At 45.3% G+C, this 22,718-nt stretch overlaps 1 protein-coding gene across 1 annotated transcript in view; it reads left to right on the top strand.

Moving 5' to 3' along the window:
- Positions 1-22,718, top strand: part of LOC139272935 (collagen alpha-1(XII) chain-like) — a 317,348-nt gene that overhangs the window by 181,693 nt on the left and 112,937 nt on the right. Inside the window, exons 40-45 of the mRNA XM_070889065.1 lie at positions 2,561-2,677; positions 8,112-8,264; positions 9,688-9,762; positions 12,587-12,726; positions 13,168-13,291; positions 21,437-21,580. Of these exons, the coding sequence (XP_070745166.1) occupies positions 2,561-2,677; positions 8,112-8,264; positions 9,688-9,762; positions 12,587-12,726; positions 13,168-13,291; positions 21,437-21,580 (753 nt within the window). The remainder of the gene's footprint in view (positions 1-2,560; positions 2,678-8,111; positions 8,265-9,687; positions 9,763-12,586; positions 12,727-13,167; positions 13,292-21,436; positions 21,581-22,718) is intronic.

Raw genomic sequence — 22,718 nt, forward strand, 5'->3', positions numbered from 1 at the left:
GATTCTATTCAGGTAGGAAATGGTGTGGAAGAGGTAAAAAGTAAATCCTGAATACTATCGTAAGTTAGAGTGTTGGAGTAGAATAAGGGGCACAAGTTCACAAGTGATTCTGGACCGATATCAGGGGGTTCACCCTACAGAGAGTGATTGGGGTTATTCTGACTTTGGGTGATAGTGTAGTGATAGGGCAGTATTGGACCAGCCATCTGTTTTATATCTCTCTCCATTGGCTTCAATGGAAGTGAAAATGGGGAAAGATGCATAACTGGCGGCTGATCCGATATGGCCAGTTTTACACTGTTGCTCAAAGACAAAATGATCCCCAGTGACCCTTCCGAATAATGGTGGGCGTAAAATGCCTGTAGTCCGATAATAAACAATTCAACGCAGCAATACTGGGTTGTTCTGGATGGATAAGTTAAGATGGGCCGAAGGACCTTCCTCATGTGGGTCTGTGTTGTGATGCCCTCCGAGATCAACGACCCACATCCCATGAACATGTGAGAAGAAAATGTCAGATGTGCACATGGAGGGGTTTGGCTATGATATCCCCCCCAAAGTTGAATAGCCTAGCGGCACTCACTTTTGGAGTTCGCAAGGGGGCCAGAGTACTAGTGGTAGTAGTAGCTTGAAGAGTGACAGGAGAAATGTAAGGCAAAATGTACAAAATAACTATTTCTTTTAATTCATTCTGGGGATGTGGACGTTGTTGGCAAGGCTGGCATTTATTGCCCAACCCTAGGTGCTAAAGGTTTTGTTCTACACCAATCTGCCTGCGGCCTCCTTTCGCTCCCCGGACAGATCACACATTGCATTTGCAGGATGCATGTTAATGCTAAATGCTATGGGATTACACTGAAGGCTGCTTAGGTTCAGTTGAAATGTTGGCCAGTGTTAAATTACAAGCCCCTGCATGCATGCAGTTTCCATTCCCCTTTGAATCGGGAGATTCTCATCAACTCTTTGTTGAAGCCAATGCAGACCTCACACTTCAGAGCTCAGGCCAACTTCGTGGTCATATGGTGAAAAGTTTATTTCAGAATGTAGGTGAAGGGATCGAAGCCTCGCCATATAATCCATTTCTGTGCAAGCGTATGTGTAAATGCCTTGCATATAACTGTGATCTGTCAGACGCCACCCTTCAGACATCACCCTCCAGACGCCACTGATCAGACGTCACCTTTCAGAAATCAATCTGACGGTCTCCCACTGGAGTTTGAGTCGCCGAACCCCAGTGGAATTTCAGAGTGGAGAGCCGGCAACAAAAACCCGAGTAGCCATTATTCATGCCGAGCTTTCACAGCGAGTATTGGCGGGCTGTTTGTTCTTGGGGTGCATTGTTAGTCATCATTATCATAGGCAGGCCCTCAAAATCGAGGAAGACTTGCTTTCACTCTACAAGTGAGTTCTCAAGTGACTGTACAGTCCAATGCGGGAATTACAGTCTCAGTAACAGATGGAGCAGACAGTGGTTAAAGGAAAGGGTGGGTGGGGAGTTTGGTTTGCCGCACGCTCCTTCCGCTGCCTGTGCTTAATTTCTGCATGCTCTTGGCGACGAGACTCGAGGTGCTCAGCGCCTCCCGGATGCTTTTCCTCCACTTAGGGCGGTCTTGGGCCAGGGATTCCCAGGTCCCAGTGGGGATGTTACACTTTATCAAGGAGGCTTTGAGGGTGTCCTTGAAGCGTTTCTTCTACCCACCTGGGGCTCGCTTGCCGTGTAGGAGTTCCAAGTAGAGTGCTTGCTTTGGGAGTCTCATGTCAGGCTTACAGTCGATGTGGCCTGCCCAGCAGAGCAGGTCGAGTGTGGTCAGTGCTTCGATCCTGGGGATTGTTAAGTGAGCCCTTGCTCGATGGCCATGAGTGTAATATCCAGGGGAGATAGCTGCATTGCGACGAAGAGCGGGAACACTGACCATGTAACACAAAGGTGCTGAGGCCAATTGTTGCATCCTTGCTGTCTCTTCCCCCAGCCAAAGGTGAGTAACTCAACGCAAGAGACAGGGGAGTGAAAGCTCTGGAGAGCAGTTGCTCACCAGATCAGGTTACTGAGCCACCGGCAGAGCCGTCCAGGTATTCCCGTGAAATGAGCAGTGTCAGTCAGTCACATGCCAAGCATCACCACAATGTGAAAGCTGGCACCACCGTATTATCAAATATTTCAGTGAGCGAGTGGTCAATCTATGGAACAAGCCCCAAAGGTGCAAACAGGTAGTGTTCACTCATTTCAATGTTAGATTTCTTAGATATATTACATGAGTAATTGGAGACATGAGGTGTGGTGAGTGCAGTGTGCTCGGGAGGAACAGGTGACTGTGGACCTGTGGTTCCCAAAGCTCTCCCCCACTGGGGGTTTTCCTCACCTCATGTCTGAATCTGTTGTAGACTCATTGATCGAGATTGGTTGCTGTGATTAGTCAACAACTCCCATTATCATTGGATCATGCGACTACCAGAATGGTAGAAGGCGAACTAGATAGACCTTGGGTAATGCATGCGGTTGTTTCTGATGTTGTTCTTGACACAGAATAAAATGTTCTTTGGTCTTTCCTTTCTCTCCTAGTGTACCTGAATGTGACAGGAATAAACACGTACCAAGTCGGCTGGGACAGCTTCTGCATCCAGTGGAACCCTCACAGGGCAGCAACTTCATACAGAATAAAGCTGCAACCAGTTGATGGTAACCATAATAAAAAAACAAATTATTTTTATTTTTAACAAACTGTCTTTTTTTAATATAATTTAGTCAAGTATCCAAAACTCTGCTACCCGTATCCTAACTGGCACCAAGTCCTGTTCACCCTGCTCTTTGACGTACATTGGCTCCTGGTCCAGCAACACATAATTAAAGCAGTGTAGAGGGAGCTTTACTCTGCATCTAAACTGACTCAGACATGCTTAATACTGAAATTTCATGTCGTAAAGAAATACTTGCATTTATGTAGCACCTTTCACAACCTCAGGATGTCCCAAAGTGTTTCACTGCTGAAATTTACTTCTGAAGTTTAGTCACTGCTGTAATGTAGGAAATATGTCAGCCTATTTGTGCACAGAAAGCTCCCACAAACAGCAAAGAGATAAATGATCAGATAATCTGTTTTAGTGATGTTGGTTGAGGGATAAATATTGGCCAGGATACTTCAAAATAGTGCCGTGAAATCTTTTACGTCCACCTCAGCTGGACCTCAGTTTAATATCTCATCTGAAACACAGCACCTCCGATAGTGCAGTGCTTCCTCAGTATGGCACTGGAGTACCAAATTATGGACTCAAGTAGGGAAGTAGGGTTTGAACCGACAGCTTTCTGACTGAGAGTGTTACCAAATTAACCAAGCTGACACTTCCAAAGTACCATTCTAAAATTGGGAGCTGGAACATCCATGGGAGAGTGACCCCAGGGACAACTCTTGAATTCCCTCTGCAGAATTCTCTCTCCAACCTTTACCTGGCATTCTGGGTCGAAAGATTGTGGTGTGGAACCCCATAATAAAATTCACAATCTAGATTGACAGTTCACTGTGGTCCTTCCCAAGTTCCTGACTGCTCAGGTGAACGTTAAAGACTTGCACAGTGTCAACCGACGAAGAACAGGGAGTTTCTCATGGTATCCTGGCCAATATTCCTCTCTCTCAGTCAACACCACCACAGGGAGGTTACCTGGCCACATACCTCACTGCTGTTTTTCGGACATGCTGGCACAAAATAGCTGCCATGTTTGCCTCCATAACCACAGTGACTGCACTCCAAACTTAATTCACTGCTTGAAACACTTTGAGACGATTCGTTAATATAATAAGAGTCTATAGAAATGCAAGTGTTCCCACCTTTCTATCCATCCATAAGGATGGGATGTTTGGTATCCTAAATTGCTAACTAACCTGAGAAAGAGAGAATGCTCTGGAAAAATATTGCCAGTGATGGGTAATTCAAATTTAAACGTGTTAACTTTTATTATCCTGATGTGGCTTTGGAATGTTTACAGCTGTTATGTTGTTCCCATATGTTCTCAATTCACAACAAAGGCTATGGGATGTTACAAACAGGAAACTGATGTGTGCACTGGAGATGGCAACCCATTCACTCTCATTAGCATAGTCTTTCAACATTTGCCAACTCATTCGCTAACATATATAAAAAGAATGAAGCTAATTGTGTCTGAAAGGAGCTTTTAGTGTCAAGATCCGAGCTGCAACGACACAGGAACACATACACGTACACACGTGCACATACATACGCACACACATACACACACACAAACACAGGTGCACAGACACACACAGGTGCACACACATGCACACACACACATGCAGACACGTGTACACACACACAGACACAGGTGCACACACATGCAGACATATACACACAGACACAGGTGCACACAGACACAGGTGTACACACAGACACAAGTGCACACATACACACATGCACATACACACATGCAGACACAGGTGCACATGCACACACACACAAACATAGGTGCACACACAAACACACACACACACACACACACCCGCACATACACACATACAGATACAGGTGTGCATACACACACACGCACACACATACAGACATACACACGCAGACACAACTGTGCACACACACACACCCTCCCCCCACACACACACACATGCAGCTCTGTACACTGGCTGGTGTCTCTCAGTCCCTCTCCCTCAGGGGGATATCTGTACACTGACATCAAGGGAGATATATTCAGAGCCCTGGACCAATAATCTGCCCTTATCAAAGTATGCCAAATGTAGCTGTGAAGAGTGGGGAATTTTCCTGTTTTCAATTCTGCTGTACGAAGTGGAGACAATGGAAACCAGTAGATGCTCCACAGTGACTATAGACTCACAAGCACATTGTCAGGTGGATAGCAGCGGGGGATGCATTCCTGGTAGCTGATGCGTTTAGTTGATCAGTACTCCTGAAGGTTTTGCAGATGCTACTAGCAGATCTGCATTACATTTGCGGGAATGTTTGGAACAGGTCAGTGGTAAGACTATTGCAGTACTATTTCTGGAACTTAGAAACTTTTAGGAAGTGGAAAAGGTCAAACCCCATCCCAATTCCATAGCTCGAATTAGCCTCTTCCCAGTTCCACAGTAAAACCTGGCAGTACAGAAGAGACGTTTAAAGTTATCTTTGTCGGGCCTTGTGTGCTCCTTCCGGCTTCACAAGACTAATGTGGTCTGTTCGCACCCTGCCATCATCAACATCCCCGATTCTCCCTTTCTGCCAGGCCTGGTCAGCCTCTGGGTGTAATGTATTTGCTTCATGGGTTCTTTGCTTAAGAATTCATAGCAACACATTCTTATAGAAACATAGAAACATAGAAAATAGGTGTAGGAGTAGGCCATTCAGCCCTTCGAGCCAGCACCACCATTCAATATGATCATGGCTGATCATTTTTGCAACTTTAGTACCCCATTCCTGCTTTCTCTCCACACCCCTTGATCCCTTTAGCCATAAGGGTCACATCTAACTCCCTTTTGAATATATCTAACGAACTGGCCCCAACAACTTTCTGTGGTAGAGGTTCACAATTCTCTGAGTGAAGAAGTTTCTCGTTCCTAAATGGCTTACCCGTTACCGTTAGGCTGTGACCCCTGGTTCTGGACTTCCCCAACATCGGGAATATTCTTCCTGCATCTAACCTGTCTAAACCCATCAGAATTTTATATGTTTCTGTGAAGTCCCCTCTCATTCTTCTAAATTCCAGTGAATATAAGCCTAGTCGATCCAGTCTTTCCTCATATGTCAGTCCTGCCATCCTGGGAATCAGTCTGGTGAACCCTCGCTGCACTCCCTCAATAGCAAGAATGTCTTTCCTCAGATTAGGAGACCAAAACTGTACACAATATTCCAGGTGTGGCCTCACCAAAGCTCTGTACAACTGCAGTAAGACCTCCCTGCTCCTATACTCAAATCCTCGCGCTATGAAGGCCAACATGCCATTTGCCTTCTTCACCGCCTGCTGTACCTGCATGCCAACTTTCAATGTACCATGACACCCAGGTCTCGTTGCACCTTCCTTTTTCCTAATCTGTCACCATTCAGATAATATTCTGCCTTTCTGGTTTTGCACCAAAGTGGATAACCTCACATTTATCTGCATTATACTACATCTGCCATGCATTTGCCCACTCACCTAACCTGTCCAAGCCACTCTGCAGCCTCTTAGCATCCTCCTCACAGCTCACACTGCAAACTTGGAGATATTACATTCAATTCCTTCGTCTAAATCATTAATGTATATTGTAAATAGCTGAGGTCCCAGCACTGAACCTTGCGGTACCCTACTAGTCACTGCCTGCCATTCTGAAAAGGAGCCGTTTATTCCTACTCTTTGCTTCCTGTCTGCCAACCAGTTCTCTATCCACATCAGTACACTACCCCCAATACCATGTGCTTTAATTTTGCACACTAATCTCTTGTGTGGGACCTTGTCAAAAGCCTTTTGAAAGTCCAAATCCATTGGTTCTCCCTTGTCCACTCTACTAGTTACATCCTTAAAAAATTCTAGATTTGTCAAGCATGATTTCCCTTTCCTAAATCCATACTGACTTGGACCGATCCTGTCACTGCTTTCCAAATGCGCTGCTATTACATCTTTAATAATTGATTCCAACATTTTCCCCACTACCGATGTCAGGCTAACCGGTCTATAATTCCCCGTTTTCTCTCTCTCCTTTTTTAAAAAGTGGGGTTACACCCCTCCAATCCATAGGAACTGATTCAGAGTCTATAAAATGTTGGAAAATGACCACCAATGCATGCACTATTTCTAGGGCCACTTCCTTGAGTACTCTGGGATGCACTCTATCAGGCCCCGGAGATTTATCGGCCTTCAGTCCCATCAATTTCCCTTAAGAACTAGTTGGTTTATTAACAAAGGTTTAACAATCACGCTACACATTACCAGTTCATCCACTCGGCTCACAACTGAATACGTCATCGTGGATGACTTTGACCCAACCGACTGGGGTTTTATTGATCCTTGTGAACATCACGTGACTGGCTAAGCCACTCACAATGCAACCGGGCAGCCGACATATTGTGTGTTTTAAATTGTCAGGCAGGATCTGTGGAAAGGGCAGATGAAAATTTTAAGTGCAGAGCCTCTGTCAAAACCTGCACCCAAAACGTTACTTCCTCCTTTCTCTCCACAGATGCTGGCTGACCTGCTTCCCAGTATTTTTCTGCTTCTTCCCTTCAAATTTCCCGGCATCTGCAGTTTTATTCTTGGTTTTGGCTATCTGTAATGTTCCTTTCATTGGGCCCTAAAGGGGAACCATGAAACTTGGACCTTACGCACTCCAGTCTTATTGTTGTGAAGTCGCAACTCAAAAGCTAGCCATTGATTTCAGTCTACATGTATAAGAGCGAGTGCCCCCAACAGAGCTTCCTGCTATTTCCTTGCTCTGTCCCGATACCCTTTAACATTGAGCACCCATCTTATATTGTGCCAGCGTGAGTAAGCCATGTGCCAGTGATTCCAAAGGGCTGCCTGAGAATTCACTACAATATATTGCCTATTACATTACTTAAAAACCTCTTTGAAAATTGATATTGGTGTAAGGACTTTTTAAATAAATGATAACAGCTAAAGGTAAACGCAATAAATATTCCTGTTTCTCAAGCACTCTAATCCTGACCATAACCATCCAAGAAAGTTAACAGGATTTTTACGGGAATTTCTAGCAGAAAGTTCAAATATGTAACAAGTCATATACTGCAGGGTAATATAAAATAATTCTCAAGCAGAGTGTTACAGATAGAATAACACATAGCTCAAAGTGGATTAAACACAGGATAATGTACACAGCTGGGAGTGTTTTACTCAGAATAAGACAGAGTTTGGAGTGTGTTGCATAAAAGTCAACAAGCCCAATCCTATATTTGTTCTTCGATATTTTATATGCAGCAATGGGAATTTCTTTATATAGATTGCCAGTAAATTTGTTTAGCATACTCTCCATCACCAGGTGCTCATTGCTGTATCTTGTGACTCCAGTGTGTGTCATTGTGCCAGAGGGCTGATACTCATTGATTCTAGGGTGCTACGATACCCTGCTCATTCCCACCTCTCTTTGTTTCTGATTATTTTGAAGTTTACAGCGGTGGTTCCCAGGAAGTTACGATCAGCGGTGCCGAATCCAGCTACTGCTTCACTGGCCTTTCCCCCAATTCCCTTTATGATGCCATCGTATACACTCAGCTCCCGAACCTGGAGGGCCCTGGAATGAATGTGCAGGAGCGTACATGTGAGTACTGAGTTTCAAGCTACAATTAACATGAAGGCATGAAGGGGGTGATTAAGCTTTCGATTTGCAGTTGGGAGTTGGATTAACATCAATAAAGAACAAGTTAATAATATAGGGCACTGGGGGAGAGGGGTTACTGAGTGACAGTTTGAGGGAGCTGGATTAACATCAGTAGAAATACAGTCAGTAACACAGGGTGCTGGGGGAGGGTTACTGAGTGACAATGTAAGGGAGCTGCATTTACATCAGTAGAGATACAGTCAGTAACACAGGGCGCTAGGGGAGGGGTTACTGAGTGACAGTATGAGGGAGTTGGATTAACATCAGTACAGATACAGTCAGTAACACAGGGTGCTGGGGGAGGGGTTACTAATGACAGTGTAAGGGAGCTGGATTAGCATCAGTGAAGATACAGGTGGAGCATTCAGATGCACTCCGCTGATGTAATCCTCAGCAAACATCGCAAACTGACAGAAAAGGAGACTGCGGTTCTTTGGCTCTTAAGAGCTAACTTTGATTCTTTGACTCACCATCAGCTCCAGCTCTCTGATGGTTTGATTGGTCAGTACAGTGGCTAGTAGCTGTACAGGGCTAGAAGGATCCTTGGGATGGAGAGAAACTATTTCCTCTGGTTGGGGGAGATCAGAACAAGGGGGCACAACCATAGAAATTAGAGGTAGGCCGTTGAGGGGTGATGTCAGCTAGCACAAAGGGTACAGGAAATCTGGAACTCTCTCCCCCAAAAAACTGTTGAGGCTAGAGGCGTCAATTGAACATTTCAAAACTGAGATTGATAGATTTTTGTTGGGGAAGGGTATTAAGGTTTACGGAACCAAGGCGGGTAGATAGAATTGAGGAACAAATCGGCCATGATCTAATTGAATGGTGGAACAGGCTCACGAGGCTGAATGGTCAGCTCCTAGGTTCCTTGAGTGGAGAGAGGAGGGGTAATCAGTCGGGGTCACAGTGCCTGGCTACCCAGTCACCCTTGCTGAAAGACACGTGAGAATGTATATCGGAGGAGGGCAGGAATAGGTGCGGCTCTAATGTCCTTTTGATCAGATAACTGGCACTCTCTGTCTAACCTCACAGAGAAAGAATGGCCCTTTGGCCATGTTTGCCTGCGGTGCCATACTGTGGTTAGCGCCACTTTCTCCTGCACATGGGAAATGGGAGTGGCACGGGCGGGAGGGGGCAAGGCGGCGAAAGGAAGAAATGAAAAGTCACCTCCGTGAGAACAGCTGCCAGGTTGCCACATTCTTGAGTTTGAATTTGCTGGTTGCTATTGCGTTCATGAAGTTAATTGGATGACCCAACTTTGAATCTGACAGTCAAAAGTGAATGTTTTTTTTTTGTTTCGATTTTGTGATCATTTTAGAAATATTTGATTTGAATCACAAATACCCGTTTGTTCCCTTTGCAGTGATTCGTCCCACGGAAGCTCCGACAGAGCCCCCATCTCCTCCCCCACCACCAACCATCCCACCTGCCCGAGAAGGTGAGCTATTTACCTCATCTCTACTGCCGTCTCTTACTTATCCAGAGCGTTGTGATTGAAAAGGACAATCACAGAGGCGTAGCTTCTCCAGAAACTTCTACATCTCTGGTTTTGGTCAAAGGGAAAGCTGGAATTCCGAATTAAAAACAGAAAGATCTGGAAATAGGTCCAGCAGCATCTGAAAAGATAAAGGGCAGGTTCAAGCTTCAGGAGACACTCTGGTTGGATGTATTCATGGAGGTTACATCACATGATCTCTTGCCTCAACCACCTTGCTCAATCAAACACATTGATAGGGTAGATACTGAGAGGTTGTTTCCCTTGGCTGGAGAGTCTAGAACTTGAGGGGCATAGTCTCAAAATAAGGGGACAGCCATTTCAGACTGAGGCGAGGAGGAATTTCTTCACTCAGAGGGTTGTGAATCTTTGGAATTCTCTACCCCAAAGGGCCGTGGATGCTGAATTGTTCAGTATATTCAAGGCTGCGATAGATAGATTTTTGTACTCTGGGGAATTAAGGGATATGGAGATCAGGCAGGAAAGTGTTGAGGTTGAAAATGAGCCATGATCTTGTAGAAATGTGGAGCAGGCTCGAGGTGCCATATGGCCTACTTCTGCTCCTAATTCTTATGTTCTTATGTTCTAAGATGTTTGCTCCAACTCCAATATTTTTATAATACACAAAAACAGATGAAAAAAAGAAACTGACAATTTTTTTTAATGCCCCCATGAATTTCCTCTCGCCTTGCTTGTAGTCATGTCCTGGAGAATTACCGTTAATTTCCAGAGACTCCCAGAGAATTGGCATCCCATGACCGGACACCTTCAAGTGGAATTATGTCTGAACGTTACAGTGCCTTTATCTTACTGAAGTCTAATGTACCTGTCAGTATATTCCCAATAGTTACATTTTCCATCATGCAGGTTTGAGGGCCGGGGGTGGGAGGGGGGTAGAGGGCAATTGTGGGGATTAATTCTGCCTCTTGCTTAAAACAGTTGCAATTTTTTATATAACCTGAGTGGATTTATTTTTTATTCGTTCCTGGGATGTGGGCGTCGGTGGCAAGGCCGGCATTTATTGCCCATCCCCAATTGCCCTGGAAGTGGTGGTGAGTTGCGTTCTTGAGCCGCTGCAGCCTTGAGGTGGTGAAGGTTTTCCGAGCGGTTTGATACAACTGAGTGGTTTGCTAGGCCATTTCAGAGGGCAGTTAATGGGTTTGGAGTCTTCTTCTTTCATATAGTAGTAACAAAGCAAATAAAATGTCAATATCTAAGTTCGATATCTGAGCCAAAGCTTCTGGTGTAACAATGTGGATATCTTGTAGGTTGTCTGCAAATTTTCCCTGAGGGCAGTGCTCGATGATGTGCTTCAGGGTCTGAATAGGAGCTCATATTTACAGTCAAATATAGGCATACTAGGTAACGGTGATAGAATTCCTTCCCGAAAGGACATAAGTGAACCAGATGGGTTTTTATGATCTGGTAGTTTCAGGGTCACCATTACTGATGCTAGCTTTTTATTCCAGATTTATTTAATTAACTGAATTTATATTCCCCAACTGCCATGGTGGGATTTGAACTCATGTTTCCAGATCATTAGTCCAGACCTCTGGATTACTAGTTCAGTAAAAAATCAGCAATGCAATATCCATATCGTTTACAGTTAGCAGAAGCTTAAAATATGCCACCCACTCCCCACCATCTTGAAAGCATGAGAGCATTTGAAAAAAAGTAACTTGTAAAATTAGGGAGAATTAAAAAAATATAGAAATCGGAATCAGCTAGAAATGTTACATAGAATTCCATAAAATTTACAGCACAGAAACAGGCCATTCGGCCCACTGTTCCATGCCGGTGTTTATGCTCTATACAAGCCTCCTCCCACCTACTTTATCTAACACTATCAATAGAACCTTCTATCTCTCCTATCTCTCTTCATCCTTATCTAGCTTCCACTTAAATGCATCTATGCTACTGGCCTCAATTACTCCCTGTGGCAGCGAGTTCCACATTCTCCGTAACATCGCCCGTCTCCGCCCCTGCCTCAGATCATCTGCTGCTGAAACCTTCATCCATGACTTTGTTACCTCTAGACTTGATTATTCCAATGCACTCCTGGCCGGCCTACCACTTTCTACCCTCTGTAAACTTGAGGGGATCCAAAACTCAGCAGCCCGTGTCCTATATGCACCAAGTCCCATTCGCCCCTTTGCTTGTTGACCTACATTGGCTCCTGGTTAAGCAGTGACTCAATTTCAAAATTCTCACCCTTGTTTTTAAATCCCTACATGGCCTCACCCCTCCCTATCTCTGTAATCTTTTCCAGCCCCACAACCCCACGAGATATCTGCGCTTCTCTAATTACGCCCTCTTGAGTATCCCTGATTATATTCGCTCAACCATTGGTGGCTGTGCCTTCTGTTACCTCGGCCCTAAGCTCTGGAATTCGCTCCTTAACCCTCTCTGCCTCTCTACCTCTCTTTCCTCCTTCAAGACGCTCCTTAAAACCTACCACTTGGACCAAGCTTTTGGTCATCTGCCCTAATTTCTCTTTATGTGGCTTGGTGTCAAATGTTTTCTGATAATACTCCTGTGATGCGCCTTGGGACATTTTACTATGTTAAAGGCGCTATAGAAAAACAAGTTGTTGCAGTTGTTGGTCCCACCCAAAACATTAACCTGCTTTTATCTTTCATTTCAAGCATTTTGTTGTCATCTTTTCAACCTTTCAATAGAAATCTTTCAGTGCGCAGTATAAATGTGTGCACGTAATGTGAGGGAAAATACCTTGTGCTGATTTTTATCCTTTTTCTTTAACTATCAGTGTGCTTGGGTGCAAAGGCAGACCTGGTGTTCTTGCTTGACGGCTCATGGAGTATTGGGGACGAGAACTTCAACAAGATTTTGCAGTTCTGTTTCAGCACCATCGGGGCTCTGGACACCATCAGCCCAGAAGGAATGCAGGTGTGTGTGATACATCATTCTGCCCCTATTTTATAAAACCTTCTGCCTATCTGTGTATTCCCTTGGAGTGTTCTGTACATTAAAGGTGTTATACAAACGTAAGTTGGTATGTGAAAAATCTTACACATTTACTTGTGCAGCAGCAGTGAGTACACCATAGTGTACATACAAGATTCTGAGGGTGATTGACAGGATAGATGGCTGCAGGTCCAGAACTAGAGGGCATAGTCTCAGGATAGGGGTCAGCCATTTCAGACTGAGATGAAGAGGGTTGTGAATCTTTGGAATTTTCTACCCCAAAGGGCTTTGGATGCTCAGTCATTGAGTATACTCAAGGCTGAGATCGATAGATTTTTGGACTCTCGGGGAATTAAGGGCTATTTTTATAAAACACATTCTTATTCCTGACAAATTAAGATTTTTGTTTCCCTTTTGGCGCAGATATCGCTGGTTCAGTTCAGTGACGATGCAAAAGCTGAGTTTAAATTGGACACTTACAGTGATAAAGGAAGGGTTCTTGCTGCTCTTCAGATGATCGCGTACAAAGGCGGAAACACAAAAACAGGTACGGAGGAGCACTGTACATTGCTTTATACCTCTCAGGATGCACATATGGCATGACGTTTACCCTTTTAAACTTAGGTGTGGAGTGGGTTAAATCACAACCCAGGGTGATAATGAGCTAAAGAGACAATGAAGGTCCCAGATTTGATCTGTGCTCCGAGGTGTCAGCCGTGACTCAGTGGGTAGCTCTCTCACCTCTGAGTCAAAGGACGGGGGTTCAAGATCCATTCCAGAGCCTTGAGCACAAACTCTAGGCTGACACTTGTGCAGTACTGAGGGTGCACTGCATTGTCGGAGGTGTTCTCCATAGCCTCGCCCTTCTATATCTCTGTAATCTCCTCCAGCCGCACAACCACCCCCCCCGCCCCACTCCCCCGAGATGTCTGAGCTCCTCTAATTCTGCCCTCTTGAGCGATTTTAATCACTCAGCCATTAGTGACCGTGCCTTCTGCTGCCTAGGCCCTAGGCTATGTGATTCCCTCCCTTAACCTCGCCATCTCTCTGCCTCTCTTTTCTCCTTGAAGACGCTCCTTAAAACCTACCTCTTCCTGCCCGAATATCCCCTTGTGTGGCTCGGTGTCAAATATTTTGGCTTATAATAATCCTGTGAAATGCCTTCGGATATTTTTCTATGTTAAAGGCGCTATATAAAAACAAGTTGTTGTTGGTGTTGTGTCATCTTCCGGATGAGACGTTAAACCGAGCACCAGTCTGCCCTCTCAGGTGGACACTAATAGATCACATGGCACTATTTCGAAGAGGTGTAGGGTGTCCTGGATGATATTTATCCCTCATACAACATCACTAATAAAAATGATCTGGTTATTAGCTCACTGCTGGGTGTCGGAACTTGCTGTGCACAAATTGGTTGCCACGTTTCCTACATTATAACAGTGACTACACTTCACAAGTACTTCGTTGGCTGTGAAGTGCCCTGGGGATGCCCTGCGATTGTGAAGTGCGCTCTATAAATGCAAGTCATTCCTTCAATGAATTATGTGTTCTCGGTAGGGTGGTTTAGTCTGAGTCAATGAGGGAAAAACTCAGTCTGGTCTCCTGCTAACCGCTACCAGGTGACCCCTGTTAGAAAGTGCAGATGTTATTTTCTTTCATGTGTGTGTAACGCCCTTGTGCATATTAAGCTATGACTGGAATGTTGTCTTAAGTTGCGCACTTAACCTTCATTGAGGTTGTGAACATTTTTTTTCAATTAAAAACATTTCTCTTTGAGGACATTTTGTTTTTAGTGCCTGAGACTTTTATTTCCTGATTTTTTTTTCCTTCAGCCAATTTGTTGAAGGGTTACAGACTCCAAAATCAATGACATCTGTTGTTGGGAGTTCTTGATTGAGCGCAGTAGATAGCTAGCAGCCACAACTGGTTGATTGCCTATATGGTAACAAAATGCTGGTGTCTGCAGGTACAAGGCGGACAAGTCTCTCCATCGCCTTGTCCCCTCTACCATTACGACCACATCCAGCCCTATCATTCAGCAGGCAACAACTGCTTTAACAGCTCTGACTCCATTTGCATTCCCCACTCTCCCTCCTTCCATTTCACCTCAGGTCACAAAAGCCTTCTCCAATCGCAGACCTTCGACTGCACCTTCAGTCACGTCCCCTAACATAAAAATTGGAGAACGGGAAAAGGCCTTGGTCCATCTAGTTCACCTTCTACCATCCTGGTAGTAGCATGATAATGGAGTTGTTGTCTCATAAAATTAACCTCTATCAATGAGTCTACAACAGATCCAGACATGAGGTGAGGAAAACCCCCAGTGGGGGAGAGCTTTGGGAACCACAGGTCCACATTCACTGTTCCTCCCGAGCTTGCGTCATGGCATGTCTCAAATTACTCATATACTGTATCCCCAGATCTAATTTGCCTTTGAATGAATCAATATTAACTGCTTCCACCATCTCCCTAGGGAGGCTGTTCCATAGATTGACCACTCGCTCATTGAAATAATGGGCTGATATTTAACTCCCAAAAAGGTATGGGTTGGGGTCGTGTCGGAGGGTAAAATGCAAATAATCTGAAACAGGAACCCAACCCCTTTCGAGCTCACCCACTTTCGGTTTCAATAGAGGCGGGACGAGGGATGGGCGACCATTTTACGCGTGGGAGGCAGATTGGTCATTAAATATTATAATGAGGCTGCTTGCCTTCATTAACAGTCACTCTATTTTTAACTCATTTCGGACGAGTTTCCAAGACCTCAAGACAGCAGCTAAAAGGAGTAAAGAAGGGCTGAATATGTAAGGTGAGGGCCTTTACAGCACTACTTGTGGGCCAGGAGGAGCCGCAGTGTTTCCTGTAGGCCCAATTAACTACCCAGTAAATCATCATTCCCCCCCACCCCCTCACAATATGTCTGCTCTCACCCGACCACAGTGGTCTCCCTGACCTCCATTGGACTCCCTCCGTCGACCATTGGACCTCCCGACCACCATCGGAACCCCATAACCACCATCGTACCCTCTGCACCCCTCCCCCTGCCATGATCAGGCCCACCTCCGTGATTGGGATCTCCCCGTGATCGGGACCACCACGTGATCAGGAACCCCCACCCCCCACGATCTCACTCACTTCTCCCCCACTATACACAGGTTGCCTGTGGGTGGGAACCTGCCAGAAAAGAATTTCAAGGAGCCCTGCATTTAAAAACTGCAGGACATTTGGGAAGCCCGTTCTTCCAACCTCACAACTTTAAGGGCAGCCGGGGCATCCCCGCCACCACAGCTTTAGTACCCGCAAAGCTGTCGGTGGCATTGCCCCGCACCAACCTCGCTCCCGCGGGGCAATTTTAAAAGAAACAACTCAAAATGCTCCTTTAAAAGAAACAACTCAAAACATCTTCTACCCTCCCTTTTGTACCCATTCTGTATCCAGACATAAACTAGCAAGGAAGGCATCTCTTAGTCTTTTCCTCAATCTAATGTCTCTGTAAAGTGCTTTGAGATCTTTTCTACTTTAAAGTCACTACATAAATGCTGGTTGTTTAAAAAAAAGACTTGCATTTCTATAGCGCCTTTCACGACCACCAGGCATCCCAAAGCACTTTACAGCCAATAAAATACTTTTTGCCGTGTAGTCACTGTTGTAATGTGGGAAACACGGCAACCAAATTGCGCACAGCAAGCTCCCACAAACAGCAATGTGATAATGACCAGATAATCTGTTTTAGTGACATTGATTGAGGGATAAATATTGGACAGGAAACCAGGGAGAACTCCCTTGCTCTTATCGTTTGCATCCGGCTGAGAGAGCAGACATGACCTTGGTTTAATGTCTCATCTGAACGACAGCACCTCCGAGAATGCAGCATTCCCTCAGCGCTGCACAGAAGTGTCAGGCGAGATGTTTGTGCTCAAGTCTCTGGAATGAGATTTGAATCCACAATCTTCTGATACAGACGCAAGGGCGCTATCCACTGAGCCACAGCTGTCAAGTTGAGGCAAATAATATAGATGCATTTAAGTGGGGAGCCAGATAAACACGTGAGAGAGAAAAGAATAGAAGGATATGCTGACAGGGTGAGATGAAATAAAAAGAGTGAGAGATAGCTTGCAAAGAGCATAAACACTGGCATAGACTGGTTGGGTCGAATGTCCTGTTTCTGTGCTGTAAATACTATGTAATGTGTAGGAATTCTCATCTTAGACATGTGCACCAAAAATATCAATATAAGAACACTTAATCCAACTCTATGACACTTCTTCCTCTGACATTTTAATGGAGGCATTAAATCGCCTCATCCAATCGGTCTATTTTAAACTGCTCCGCTCTAACAAAACAACAATTTGTATTTATATAGCACCTTTAATATAGTGAAACATCACAAGGCGCTTCACTGAAGTATTGTGAGATTAAAAATTTGACATTATTTCGCATTAGTGGAAGCACGCACAAAGTTATGTCCTACAAAGGAGTTAAGCATTCGTATGTTAATAGTTCATTGCGGTCTTTTGAGGCTAAGGCTTATAAGGCACCATATTCCAGCTCAAAATAAAATGATTCAGACAAACTAAATTCCAGTTATCGACAGGATAAAGGAAGCAATTGAATGAGAGACAGCAGCAAGATGTAACTCATAGGTTAATTCCCTCACTGCATTAAATTTCGCTGCTTGGACTTAAACAGCAATCATATACAATTTCATTCATTAAAAAAAATCGCTGGTAACGGTGATTAATAATGTCCCGTGAGAGGGTCATGGGAAGTGTACTAATAACGCAAGAATGTCGGACCACACATTTAGTCTGATCACTACAGTACTTGTAGCTGTACTGAAAGTTACTTGAACCAAATGATCTATTTTAACTGAACACTACCTTGCAGAGGCTGATCGCCAACTCTGACACCTCCTCCGACCTAGCCCTGGACCATGACCCCACTACTGAACATCAAGCTATCATTTCCCATTCCGTCACTGACCTCATCTCCTCTGGAGATCATCCCTCCACAGCCAACAACCTCATAGTACCCTAACCCCACACACCTCCTTCCCAAGATCCAGAAACAGGACTGTCTGGGTAGACCCATCGTTTCAGCCTGTTCTTGCCCCACGGACCGTATTTCTTCCAATCTCAACTCTATTTTTTCTCCCCTTGTCCAGTCTCTTCCCATCTACATCCGCGACTCTTCCGACACCCTCCAGTTACCTGGCCCCAACCGTCTCCTTTTCACCTTGGACGTCCAATCCCTCTATACTTCCATCCACCACCAGGATGGCCTGAGGGCGCTCCGCTTCTTCCTCGAGCAGAGGCCCAACCAGTCTCCATCCACCCCTCCTCCGTCTGGCTGAACTTGTTCTCACATTGAACAACGTCTCTTTTGACTCCGCTCACTTCCTCCAAATTAGAGGTGTTGCAAATTAGAGGTAGGCATGGGTCAGCTATGCCTACATTTTCGTGAGATATGTGGAGCATTCTTTGTTCCAATCCTACTCGGTTCCCTCCTTCAGCTCTTTTTCTGGTACATTGATGACTGTATCGGTGCCGTTTCCTGGTATTGCCCTGAACTAGAAAATTTCATTTGCTTTGCCTCCAATTTCCAATGACGCCACCTTCCACACTTGTGTGTCTGATATGTCTTCCTTTTTCCTCAACTGAGGATTCCCCTCCACCGTGGTTAACATGGCCTTCGACCCTGTCCGTTCTATTTTGCTCTCACCCCTTCTCCTCCTTCTCAGAACCACGACAGGGTTCCCCTTGTCCTCACCTTTCACCCCACCAGCTTCCATGTTCAACGGATCATCTTCCGCCATCTTCAGCATGATCCCACCACCAATCACATCTTCCCCTCCCCTTCCCTCAGCATTCCGAAGGAACCTCTCCCTCCGCGACATCCTGGTCCATTCCGCAGTCACCCCAGCACCTACTCCCCTTCCCATGCAAGCGCAGGAGATGCAACACCTGCCCTTTTACCTCCTCTCTTCCCACAATCCAGGGCCCCAAACACTCCTTCCAGGTGAAACAGTGATTTACTTGTACTTCTTTCAATTTAGGATATTGTATTCGCTGCTCACAATGTGGTCTCCTCTACATTGGGGAAACCAAACACAGATTGGGTGACCGCTTTGCGGAACATCTCCATTTAGTCTGTGAGCATGACCCCGAGCTTCCGGTCGCCTGTCACTTTAATTCTCCGCTCCACTCCCACTCTGACCTTCCCATCCTCGGCCTCCTGCACTGTTCCAATGAAGCTCATGCAAGCTTGAGGAACAGCACCTCATTTTTCGTTTAGGCACTTTACAGCCTTCTGGACTCAACATCAAGTTCAACAATTTCAGACCATAACCTCTGCCTTTATATATTTTTTTTACAAACCCCACCTTCCCAAACCTTTTTATTGTTGTCTCTGTTTCCCATGGCAGCTGTTAATTCATCATCATCATCGGCAGTCCCTCGGAATTGAGGAAGACTTGCTTCCACTCTTAAAATGAGTCCTTAGGTGGTAGAACAGTCCAATACGAGAACCACAGTCCCTGTCAAAGGTGAGACAGATAGTCGTTGAGGGTAAGGGTGGGTGGGACAGGTTTGCCACACGCTCTTTCCGTTGCCTGCGCTTGCTTTCTGCATGCTCTCGGCGATAAGACTCGAGGTGCTCAGCGCCCTCCCGGATGCACTTCCTCCACTTAGAGCGGTCTTTGGCCAGGAACTCCCGGGGATGTTGCACTTTATCAGGGAAGCTTTGAGGGTGTCCTTGTAACGTTTCCTCTACTCACCTTTGGCTCGTTTGCCATGAAGGAGTTCCGAGTAGAACGCTTGCTTTGGGAGTCTCGTGTCTAGCATGCGGACAATGTGGCCTGCCCAGCGCAGCTGATCAAGTGTGGTCAGTGCTTCAATGCTGGGGATGTTGGCCTGGTCGAGGACACTAATGTTGGTGTGTTAATTATTCTGCCAGTCACAGCCTATCTGGACTCATCTTTTGTTACCTAACTTGTATCATTACCATCTCAATTTGGCCCATCATCCCTTTTGTCTTTCAAATCTCTCCTGCCTTCCACCCTATCACAAACCTTCCCTTTTATTCTTTCCTCCTCTCCCCGTTTCAGTGCCCCTGCACTTGCTTAAGAATCTGTTACATTTTGAACTTTTGACAGTTCTGACGAAGGGTTATCGACCTGAAACGTTAACTCTCTTTCTCTCCACAAATGCTGCCTGACCCGCTGAGGTTTCCAGCATTTTCTGTTTTTATTTCAGATTTCAGCATCGGCAGTATTTTGCATTTGATCTATTTTAGTGATGATGGCAGGGATGTATGCTGGCCAGGACACCCGGGAGAACTCCCCTGTTCTTCTCCGAAATAGTGCCATGAGATCTTTTATGTCCACCTGAGAGGGCAGACGGGGCCTCGGAATAATGCCTCATCCATAAAGACAGCACCTCCAACAGTGTAGCATTCCCTCAGTACTATACTGGGCTTGTCAGCCTGGATTCTGTGCTCAAGTCTCTGAGCAGGTTTTGAACCCTCAACCTTCTGACTCAGAGGCAAGAAAGCTACCCACTAAGCCAGGCAGACATCACAAAAATCTCTTCTGAGTATTGTAGTCTTAAACATGAGTTTGCCTCACTCTCAATCTTGCTACTTATAGGGGGAAAAACAGTTCTCAATGCCAAACTGTTGGTGCTTCTACGTTAACTTTACATAAACTGGCAAGCTCAGTCAGTCAGAGAGGCCCCAAGGATGGATGATGGCTGTTGTCGGAAATGGACACGGCATTATGCAGCAAGGGGGTGCTCTTCAGCAGCTGGGATTGTCACATGGTGGGGAGGGCGTGTTTAACTGCCAGCAGGTTTCCAATGGGAGTTTCCTCCCTGCTCGCTGCTGTATAAGGCCGCAGCTATTTTAACCACCAGGCCTCATTAAAATACCGCCAATCCATTTCCTGCGTAGGATGGGTGCGAAGGGGATGGGAAGTGGCTGTTATCCTATGGCTGTCTGTCGGCACTGAGGTAAGTGTGGAGAAAGGGGTTCAGGGAGGTGGGGCGGCGGGGGAGTTCTTGCGATGGGTAAGGGTGGGGGAAGCGGGGGGGGATATCTAAACAGGGGAGTTAGAAACATTTCTCATGGGGCTCAGAGAATCACACCGGCAAGGGAAAATTAAGTAGTTACCTGTGGGGCCTCTTCAGCATGCTGGTCCTTCACGCTAACTTTCCCACTCGGGTCAAAGATAAAATCCCTGTTGGGGCCCGATGATTTTCTCAGACCCTGATTAGCATATGTGAATTAGGGCCCTGCGGTTTTACGGCCGTTTCCCGAAAGGGTCATTAAAATCAGAAACAGTGGGATCTAGGCGGTGATCCCACAGGTAAGTAACACGGAGATTTTTAAGTGCCCAACTACCAGGCGGGTTAGAGTTAAAATCTCCGTTCCCCCTGCCCGTTGTTAGAAGAGAGCAAAGGATATCTAACCAATGACTTCGGAACTCTCATAGACCAGCAAACTATGGGTTCTGTCTCTAAGCCACAATTCACCTGACCTTGGGCTTGCTTGATTTTGACACTGGTCGCAAAGCACAGAAAGGTTTTCCATTCCCTACTCCGGCACATTCATTAAAACAAAAATAAGCTGCAGAGAAAATAATACACCGCTGATTTAAATTGACACCAATTCTTCGGCCTTGTCTTTTATGTTCCAGGTCGAGCTCTCAAGTTTCTGAATGATCACGTCCTCCTTCATTCAAATGGTATGAGGAAGTCTGTTCCCAAGGTGCTGGTCGTAGTCACCGATGGACGTTCGCAGGATGAGGTTCAGAAACCCGCACTCACATTACAAGAAGCTGGTAGGTCGTCCTAAAGAATTGCTATGGCTCTCAGTGCTCTTTCATGCTCATGATTGGTTATCTTACTCTGGTAGCAGTCCAGTCTTTTTCTTCATCTGAAGGTTGCCATTTAAGCTGAAGGCCATTCCCTTTTCTTCCGTCCACTGATTAGTTTGTATTGAATGTTTTAGGAACTGAAGCATTTACAATCCTTTCTCTTTTGCCCTCAAGCATTTATTTTACACTGGGATTGTTACCCTGTGAGGGAGAGAAAGGAACCAGGAACCATAGTGTATTAGACAGAGGTTAAGCTTGTTCGATGTGAGTGATACCATGGCGGAACCATTTCACTGACACGAGTCCAGCTGTTCGTTCAATTTTACTGCAGCCCTTTAAAATTATTCCAATGCTAATATACATTGAAAAATATCAAATGAATGTGCAATGCATAACAATAATCACCCTGTGCTTTATCACAATGCTTTATTGTAACTAGTTTGTCACAGTGTATTGTACCTGTGTTTTATCACAATGAGTTGTGGTAACTGTTTTATTAAAATGCACTGTTGTAACTGTTTTATCACAACGCATTATTGTAACTGCAGTTTATTAATGTATTGTTAAGTTATGGCAGAGAAGGAAGCCATTTGGCCCATCATGTCTGTGCCGGCCAAAAAAGAGCTATCCAGCCTAATCCCACTATCCACCTCTTGGTCCGTAACCCTGTAGGTCACAGCATTTCAAGTGCATATCAAAGTACTTTTTAAATGCGATGAGGGTTTCTGCCTGTACCACCCTTTCAAGCAGTGAGTTCCATACCCGCACCACCTGCTGTGTGAAAGATGATCTCCTCAACTCCCCTCTAATCCTTTTACCAATTACTTTAAATCTATGTGCCCTGGTTATTGACCTCACTGTTAGGGGAAATAGGTCCTTCCTATCCACTCTATCTAGGCTCCTCATAATTTTATACACCTCAATTAAGTAGAATCACAGAATGGTTACAGCACAGAAGGAGGCCAATCGGCCTGTCGAGCCCGTGCCGCTCTCTGCAAAAGCACTTCAGCTAGTCCCACTCCCCCGCCCTTTTCCCATAGCCCTGAAAATTTTCTTCCTTCAGGGACTTACTCAATTCCCTTTTGAAAGCCACGATTGAATT

The sequence above is a fragment of the Pristiophorus japonicus genome, chromosome 9 (genome assembly GCF_044704955.1).
Source record: "Pristiophorus japonicus isolate sPriJap1 chromosome 9, sPriJap1.hap1, whole genome shotgun sequence".
NCBI lineage: Eukaryota > Metazoa > Chordata > Chondrichthyes > Pristiophoridae > Pristiophorus > Pristiophorus japonicus.